This window comes from Fistularia commersonii, chromosome 17 (assembly GCF_037954325.1).
Source record: "Fistularia commersonii isolate RoL2024-O1a breed Wild chromosome 17, RoL_Fcom_v1.0, whole genome shotgun sequence".
Taxonomy (NCBI): domain Eukaryota; kingdom Metazoa; phylum Chordata; class Actinopteri; order Syngnathiformes; family Fistulariidae; genus Fistularia; species Fistularia commersonii.
Window position 1 is genome coordinate 9,254,484 of NC_141300.1, and position 9,019 is coordinate 9,263,502.

General features: G+C 38.0%; 1 protein-coding gene across 1 annotated transcript; it reads left to right on the forward strand.

The window, feature by feature from the left end:
- Positions 1 to 797: 797 nt before the first annotated feature.
- Positions 798 to 7,695, forward strand: LOC147224977 (membrane-spanning 4-domains subfamily A member 4A). Its single transcript, XM_086163127.1, has 7 exons — positions 798 to 912; positions 4,577 to 4,811; positions 4,893 to 4,994; positions 5,092 to 5,148; positions 5,954 to 6,133; positions 6,451 to 6,576; positions 6,732 to 7,695. The coding sequence occupies exons 2-7, from the start codon at positions 4,605 to 4,607 to the stop codon at positions 6,762 to 6,764; spliced, it is 705 nt and encodes a 234-aa protein (XP_086019253.1). The 5' UTR covers positions 798 to 912; positions 4,577 to 4,604; the 3' UTR covers positions 6,765 to 7,695.
- The last annotated feature ends 1,324 nt before the right edge of the window (positions 7,696 to 9,019 follow it).

Below are 9,019 nucleotides of genomic sequence, written 5' to 3' on the forward strand. Positions count from 1 at the left end.
ATGCATTTATGCTTTCCTCACAGCAACACCCACGTCTGGGTTTGTATCTTTCCGGTCTGTAGTGTGACACATGGAAGAAATAAAAATGAGTTTTCTCTTGTAGATTTTTGGTTTGCGTTCAGTTATTTGCTCATTATATTTGCTCACATAATACCCCATTTGTGTATTGCAAGTCCTACTTAAATTAAGTTATATATTCAAGTTATTATTTCTAAATCAGAGAGTGTTTCTGTGTATGCCTAATAATAATAATAATAATAATAATAATAATAATAATAATAATAATAATAATAATAATAATAATAATAATGTATGGTTAGCCCGTAGTGACGAACTTCTACGTTGTTTCGTAAATGTGATTCTTTTGGACCTTCGGGACTCCGTAGTTGTGATCGCGTGTATATCGAGGGAAGTCTTGACACATTTTGGTAAATGACGCAGGATTCCGTGTTGCTTTCAGGTTGTAAGGGAATTTTTCATTTCAACAATGTCCCTCGCCATCACGTTAACAAATTGGACCACATATTGGAAACGCATGTATTATTCATAGGATTAGGGCTTTATGAAATTTATTGGTGTGTACAATGTATGACAACCAAATCCGCGCCGTTCAAAATCGGGGGGAAAGATACTTTTACGCCTTTGTAAGTGCGGGATTTCATCAAAAAATTAGTTATCGATTCTATTTTCGAATCAAAACGGTCACTGTCCTTAAAGCAATATATTTTTCAATCTAAACTGATGTTTATTTCATTTCTACATTCATCATAATGTCTTATTGGTTATACGTCGTTAAATTTACGTATGTACTCATAACACCCGAAGGCAGCACTGTCTCAAACTGAGGTCTGTAACTGTTGATCTGTTAACCTCAAACGCCTTCTGATCTCTGGTTCAAATAATAACTTGCAGGTAAACTTTAATTTTATTAACTGATTTATTGTAATTTTCACCTAGTTTTAGGCCACTTTCTTCAGCTATTGTCATTCATTATACACAAGTGTTAACTGCGTCACCAATATGTCCTGGAAAGACTTTTCGGTTTACGGTCGTTTTCCATCGTTTAAACCTTTTTAAAGTATAACACGGGTAGATATCCCTTCTTGTGTGTGTGTTTTTCCTCAAGCATTTCTTGAATTTTGGATTAGAACTGTTGTTGGTTTTCGGAACATAAACATCAGTCACTTCCTGGTTGCTCCTCGAAGCAATGAAGAACCAAATTCAGTTAAAAATCTTGCACATTTGAAAACGTCTCAAACAGCACCACGTTTATGCACATGATACCCCGTAAACACAAAAGGACTCGAGTTTAAACACTCTCCTGGTAAATCCGGCCTATTTATTTTCGAGATTTATTTCCTGGTGCTAGAATTAATTTCCCTTTTTTCGCTGGCTTCCTTCGACAAAGATTTGTTGATGGTTACATAGCGACGTGCTCAGATTCGCACCCTTCGGTTTCTTGATGATCGCAGTTGTTCTTAAGATGACAAGTTGTAATGCTTTAGTAATAATCAAACAAAACATTTTATCGTTTGGATAGATAGACAATAGTGAGGCCAGACTGAGTAATTTCATATGTATAGCACTTTTATGTGCGTACGCAATAGTATGTCGAAGGTCTTCACTTGAAAATACATTGGGGAGAACAAGTATTTGATTCACTGCTGATTTTTTAGCTTTTCCCACTTGCAAAACATGTAGGAGTCTGGAATTTTTTTATCACAGGTACTCTTCAACTGTGAGAGATGGAATCTAAAACAACAAAAAATAAACAGAAAAAGACAGTGTGTGATTTTTAAGTAATTAATTTGAAATTTATTGCATGATATAAGTATTATACCACCTACAAACCAGTGAGAAATGGGTCTCTCACAGATCTATTAGTTCTTCTTTAAGAGGCCCACCCATTCTCCCTTCATTACCTGTATCAACTGTACCAGTTCGAACTTGGTACCTGTATAAAAGACACCTGTCTTAATATAGCAAACTCCCACCTCTCCACAATGGACAAGACTAGAAAGCTGTGTCAGGAGATCAGGGATATAATTTTTGACCTGCACAGGTCTGGGATGGGCTACAGCAGTGGTCCCAAACCAGCGGTCTCTGGACCGCTACTGGTCTGCAAAGAAAATCTTTCTTGGTACAAATTATAGTTTTTTCATTAGACACTCCGGATCTTATTTTGAAAAACGATAGTATCCGCCTTTGCCTTACTGCTGCACTTTATATTGTAATTGCCTAATATAAAGTGTAATTGTTGTATTCAGATGAAATACTGTGAACTGACAAAAGTTTTTATTATTGGAACTCCCGCGCCGCTAACCAGTCCGCAGAAACATTTTCATGCATAAAACTGGCCCCTGATACAAAAAAGGTTGGGGACCACAGGGCTACAGGACAATAGGCAAGCAGCTTGGTTAAAGGGCAACAACTGCTGGCACAATTGTTAAAAAATGGAAGAAGTTCAAGATGGTCAATCTCCCTCGGTCTGGGGCTCCATGCAAGATCTCACCTCATGGGGCATCAATGATCGTGAGGAAGGTGAGGAATCAGCCGAGAACTACGCGGCTGGACCTGGTCAATGGCCTGAAGAGAGCTGGGACCACAGTCTCAAAGAAACCCATTAGTAACACACTATGCCGTCATGGATTAAAATCCTGCAGCACACACAAAGCTACCCTGCTCAAGCCAGCACATGTCCAGGCCTGTCTGAAGTTTGCCATCGACCAACTGGATGATCCAGAGGAGGAATGGAAGAGGGTCATGTGGTCTGAGTACCTATGATAAAAATGACAGACCTCTACATGCTTTGCAAGTGGGAAAAGCTAAAAAATCAGCAATGTATCAAATACTTGTTCACCCCACTGTAAGTTTCAGGAAAATAGCTCCTAGAAGGAGGACATATATACAGCATTTAGAAAATTTTAATTAAATGAAAGATCAAGAATACAAAGCTCAAAGGTATGGAAGAATAGAAGTAGGTTTTGACTTAAGAGAGGTGAGTGGTGTGACTCCTGGAGCTGAGAGTGGCTGATCATTTCTTGTTTGTGTTGGACAATAACCAAGTGTTGCTTCATAATTTTATTTGTGTGTTATAACCCATGAGACAGCCAGGAAGCCTGCAACCAATGTTATATGTAATGTGGGTGCTAAAAAACAGAAGAATTTCCTTGTGTGACAAGATTTTAAATTAGTGCTTGTATGTAAAAGCCAGCTACTGTAAGCATCAAAAAACCCATGTAATGTTGTGGGACGCCCTAGTTATCTTTAGGGGTTCAGCAACAGCATTTTGAAGAGGCTGAACATGTTACACAGCTTTTGAAAGCCCTTTAAACAGACCATCGCAGTAATCCAGTCTACTGGAAAAATAGGTTTTGCTAAGCTTTTTAGGGTTGTCTTCTAACATTGTTCCTCTGGCTCTAGCAATGTTTTAGAAATGGCAGATGAAGTTACAGTTTTAATGTGGCTCTGGAAATTTAAAGTGGAGTTCATGACAGTCAGGATGTCTTATTTTTGTTCTTAGTTGTGTGACAGTGTGAAGATGGATCTGTATCCCATAAGTATCTAATTTCTGTCTCAGAGAAAATTTTAATGCATCCAGTCTTTGATTTACAGTGACAGAAAGACTTATTGGCGCATATTTACCTGTTGCGAGCAATATATATACTACTACTGATAATAATATTATTATAATGATAATAACATAACTATGGTATTAATGTGAATGAATTATTTCCCTGGATGTTCATATAAAAAATTGGACCAAAAAAAAAGGAGAGGGGCAAAAATTGAGTGACAAAAATATACTGATATCAATGAAAATTTAGAGTGTGAAGGAAAGTGTAGTTAAGAAGTGTTTTTTATTGTAAACTTTTAAATGAATGGAAATATCACAGTGGTGTTATTAAATCTACTTTTGATGTCATTTTGTGAAAGTCATAATTCTCAACACAAATGGGACTTTTAGATAATAAACTAAGTCATTTTATTGAAAATCCAACTTGGAGTTGGAGGTTTTCGGAGGGCACATGAGCTGACAATTTTCATTAGTTTATTCTTAAGTTGTCTGTGTTTACTCTTATTTATTCATTAATTAAATTAATTTATTGATCAATTGCCTGTTTTTCAAGTAATTCTCCAGATACATGGCTTTTCAAATTTCAGGTTATATCCTACATCTTTTTTGGTAATTTTTTTGTTAAACATAGTTTATTTGCTGCTAGTTTTCAGGATTTTCTCTCTGGTTTGATTTGTTGCTAATTTATTTCTTTTTTTTTTTCAAGGATTTTTTTTTTTTATTAGTGAGAGTAAGTAATTAGCTTTTGTGGAAACCATATGCACATTAAAACACTTTGCAAAAATAAAGAACATATTTTTCTAAACTACTTGAAAAAATTGGACAGGATAAGACCAATTGCTGTTTTTCTTTTTGTTTATTTTCAGATCACTTTGTTCCGCTTTACTCAGACAGACTTTGACAAGTTCGGACTATATCAGGCTGAAGTGGGCAAGCCCTCCAGAGTCATAGATAGCTGAGAACAGACACTCGTAAAGAAATATCTCTTTTCACCCCCAGTTCTTGGCTGTGACCTTCGTCAGTTGTAATGGAAGCCCCAGCTGTCATTAATATCGGTGACTTGTTGATCATTCCTCAAGCCACCGCTCAAAATGAACATACCGACGTGCTGGGCTCTGATGTCAGCGCGAACGAACCTGTGCCCTCAGAGAAAAAGGTCCAGCCCTCTCCCTTGGCATCCCCGACCAAGATGGGCAAAGTTACCCCTCTGTCAAGGGAGCCATTTACCCTTGGGGTGAGATTCAGCTGCATGTTCCCTCCATGTACCCTCAAAGGATCCTTACTCATGTTCATGTAAGTGTATGTGTGTGTTTAGGTGGTCCAGATCATGATTGGGGTGATGTGCATCCTCTACAGTCTGACTTCAGTGCTCTCACCATTCCTGATCTCTTCCTCTGTCTACTGCAGCAGCACTTGGGTGTGTGAGTCTTGACTAGTAGCTTTCTGGCTCATTTGTTTTTGTTTTCATTTCTGACTTTGAGTGTCTTTCAACTCTTCCCCCTACTTTTTTTCAGTTTGTGTTGTCTGGTGTGTTAACCATTCAGTCGGGGAAGCGGACTACAGACAAAACAGTAAGTTTTCACTGTTAGGATGATAAATTTCATGAATATGTCAATAGGTTAATGCTTATTTCATACTTTGATTTTGAAGCAGGATTTTACTACATGCAGCAAACACAAAGTCACAGTTTGATGTATTCCTTGTTTTTTAATCACATTGTGGCATGCATCTTGGAAACCTGCGGTCTTTCACTGGTAATAAGGCTGCATTGTGGTACTTCTTAAGTGACGTCATAATTTTTTGCAAAATAATAGTTAATGCACTTCTATTTATAAGTCATCGGTGAGTTCTTACCTGGGGCCCAGTTGATATATTCATTTATTTATGTATTTATTGGTGGAAAGTTAGATTTCAATGTAGTACTTGACTCTGAACATTAATCTAAATGCCTTGTGTAGAAAAAATATCATCACTTGTTCACTGGTTTAGAAGTCAACATTCAAATATATCATATACCTTGTCCAAGAAGTTATAGTTATGGAATTGAAATACTTTGAATGCTACCCCACAATATTACGATGGAGAACATTAAACAGTTGACATTTTGAACCATTTGTTGACATTATTTAGATAATTTTAAATTTTATATTATTTTTTCATCAAACTTAAATAAAATAAGTTCAGTTCCTGTTCACTTGCCATTTTAACTTGTTTTTTTTTAAATCTCAATATAAATCTGACAAATGTATTTTAAAGCTAATTTTCAAGGCTAATTGAAAGTCGATGATTGTTGACATTATCTGGCCTCTGCACTATGTCTGGTTGGAATGGAGTATCCCACAGATTTGACTTGACTTGATGCTATCTGTCGTGCAGGTGTGGTTTTGTCTGGTTTCAAATATTGGAAGTGTCCTGCTTGGTCTAGCGGGAATTGTCTTTACCTGCTGGTTGATGGCTGCGGGAGACCCCAGAGTACAATTCTGTGATGATATCCGTTGGAGAAATGCTGGTCAGCTGTTGGAAACCGATTGTACCGATTATTTATGGGCATTAAACGTGAGTGCACATACAAAGAGGTTCTTTGGGTTCTTCTCCTCAGACACTTCAAAACAACTCGTCCATTTCTTTATCATATAGGAATTTGCTCTGAAGTTCAAATGAAATTACATTCATTAGTTAAAATTAATTTTGAAATAGCTTATGTGTAACTTCAATACATTTCCTAAAGTGCTGGACAGATCCACCAATCAGTTATATCATAATGGCCACCCGCCTCTTGTCCATGTTTCAAAGTCCAAAACATCAGACTGAGGAACAACAAAGGCTCGAGGGGTGTGTTTCTGTTGACTGACAAACTGTTTTCTATCTTTCAGGGTGTTGTATACGGACTCCGTGGCATTTTCTTGGTCCTTCTGCTGTTAGAGGTTTGTGTAGCCATTACCGCTTGTGTTTTCTCTGGGAAAACCATCATACATCTCAGACGCTACATGCCAATTAAGGTGAGTGACTTTACTGTTTGAATATAATATATAATTACAGTTGTTCTGGGAAGTATATTGACTTATTATGTTGACAGAATGCATTATGTTGTAAGATAACATTAAGGTGATCCCATATAGCCAACAATTTATTTCCATTTGTCCTTGACCTCCAGGGGCCAGGTGATGATGAATGTCCTGTGGCATAGTCTCTTTCTCATGAGTCACCGTTAATGGGAGAGGAATCTGCAGTACAATGATATTACAGTCTTTTGTTATGCATGTGTCTTTTTTTGTACTTTTTTTGCTTTGCTTGTTACCTTGGTGATAGTTTCAATTTAAAACTGGTTTGTGCTTGGTTAGTCTTCCAGTCGATGGTGTCCAGCGCAATGGAAAGCTTTTACTTGAGGTGTAAAAAAGGAACACTAACAGAGGTCTGGCTTGAAAAATGTCAGGAGCACAGGTCATAATTCAAAGATCGATGTTGATAGAAGCAGGCCAAAAGGGGAAAAAAATGGCACATTTACTGCAAAAGGCTGAATTTAATTCAAGGCTTGAAAATCAAAACAGGTATTTTTAAACAATGACTGCTGAATATATCATTCATCAAAAATGAACTGATTAATCTCTATTCAATGATGTAAGTTTCATTGAAGTTTAAAATGGCAATTAACATTTTTTGCAGAATTCATGACCAAATCGACATTAAAAAAATACTCAAATGCATGCAACTTCATAAAGCAGTTCATACACTTTCCCACAAGCTCACATGGCTTTAGATTTCGAGGTTCGAGACACATTCCCATGACAAGGGATTGTTGTACTTTGGGGCCCTCAAAGGAAAATAGAAAAAATATATATACATATTGTTAGACCTCTGTTCACACTATGTTTTTCTCTATCCTGCAAAGCACTGAATGTATAACCATCAAATTAAGCACTATATTCAATGATATATCTATTCATAGCACTTAGCAATAGCCATACAGCTACATCAAATCAGAATTTATTTTCTCAGAGCATAATGGAGATGTTTCCTACTGAAACATCATGCTTTTTTGAATGCTACATGTGATGTGATGAAGTTGTATTTGTTTACATGATTGCAAAGATGGATCCAATAAAGATTTTTGTAATGCATATTAGAGTCTCCCTTCTGTTTGTCTCTGCGATCTGTTTCTTCTTTTCTTTTCCATCTAACCCTATTCTCTCTATCCTCCTCTCTCAGACTAGTTAACTTCATAACCCTTTTCACTATGTCCATAAATTTGTTCTTTAGTCTTCCTCTAGACATTCTGCCTGGCAGTTCCAATTCCAGCATCCATCTACCAATATATTCACTATCCCTTCTCTGTACCAAACCCTCTCAGTCTGGCTTCTCTGACCTTCTCTCCAAAACATCTAATATGTGCTGTCCCTTTGATGGACTCATTCCTTGTCCTATCCATCCTCCCCACTCCCAAAGAGATCCTCAGCTTCTCACTTCCACAACCTCCAGTTCTGCTTCCTGTCTGTTCTTCATTGCTACTGTCTCTAAACCACACAGCATAGCTGGTCTCACCACTGTCTTGTACACCTTTCCTTACATTCTGACTGAGAGTCTTCTATTGCATAATAACCCTGAAACTTTTCTCCACCTATTCCAACCTGCTTGAACCTGTCTCTTCATCTCTTTTCAACACTCTCCACTGCTCTGGACTGTTGCAGGACTCCCTGATGAGAGTCCCACCTCCACCTTGAGCTTCTCTGTTACACCTACAGCACACCTCACCACTGTCTACTATACATGTCCTGCACTAGTCTAACATACTTCTCTGCCACTCCTCTCAGTATCCCCACTTCTTATTTGCCAACCACTTTCTCTGCATATACTCCAGCACTTCCTCATTCCACCACCAACTCCCCCCTTATCTACTTTCCTTCCAGACGATACACCAAGTACTCCCCCACCTGTCTCCCTGATCACATTAACTCCTTGACCACCTAGAGCCTTTCTCAACTCCTCCCTGAAAACCATACAACACTCCTCCCATTTCAGCTTCCACCACTCTGTCCTATGCTCTGCTGTTGTCCTCCTGATCTTCCTTGTCACCAGAGTCATCCTACAAACCAGCATGCTATGCTGTCTGGCTACACTCTCACATAGAACTACTTTGCAGTCACTGGTCTCTTTCAGGTTACATCATCTATACAAGATGTAGTCCACCTGCGTGCTCCTACCTCCGCTCTTATAAGTTATCCTATGTCCCTGTCTTTTCTGGAAAAAAGTGTTCACTACAGCCATTTCCATCCTTTTTGCAAAATCTACCACCATCTGTCCCTCTGCGTTACTATCCTGTTTACCAAATCTGCTCATCACCTCTTCATCCCCTCTATTCCCTGCAGCAACATGCCCATTGAAGTCTACACCAATTACCACTCTCTCATCTCTGGGGATATTCTGCTGCACTTCATCTAACTCATT

What these genes read in the sequence shown, in the direction of transcription:
- LOC147224977 (XM_086163127.1), top strand. Translation starts at nt 4,605, where the DNA reads ATGGAAGCCCCAGCTGTCATTAATATCGGTGACTTGTTGATCATTCCT. An exon ending in TCTACTGCAGCAGCACTTGG is followed by an intron (nt 4,995 to 5,091) that starts GTGTGTGAGTCT and finishes ACTTTTTTTCAG; the next exon opens with TTTGTGTTGTCTGGTGTGTT. An exon ending in AGCGGACTACAGACAAAACA is followed by an intron (nt 5,149 to 5,953) that starts GTAAGTTTTCAC and finishes TCTGTCGTGCAG; the next exon opens with GTGTGGTTTTGTCTGGTTTC.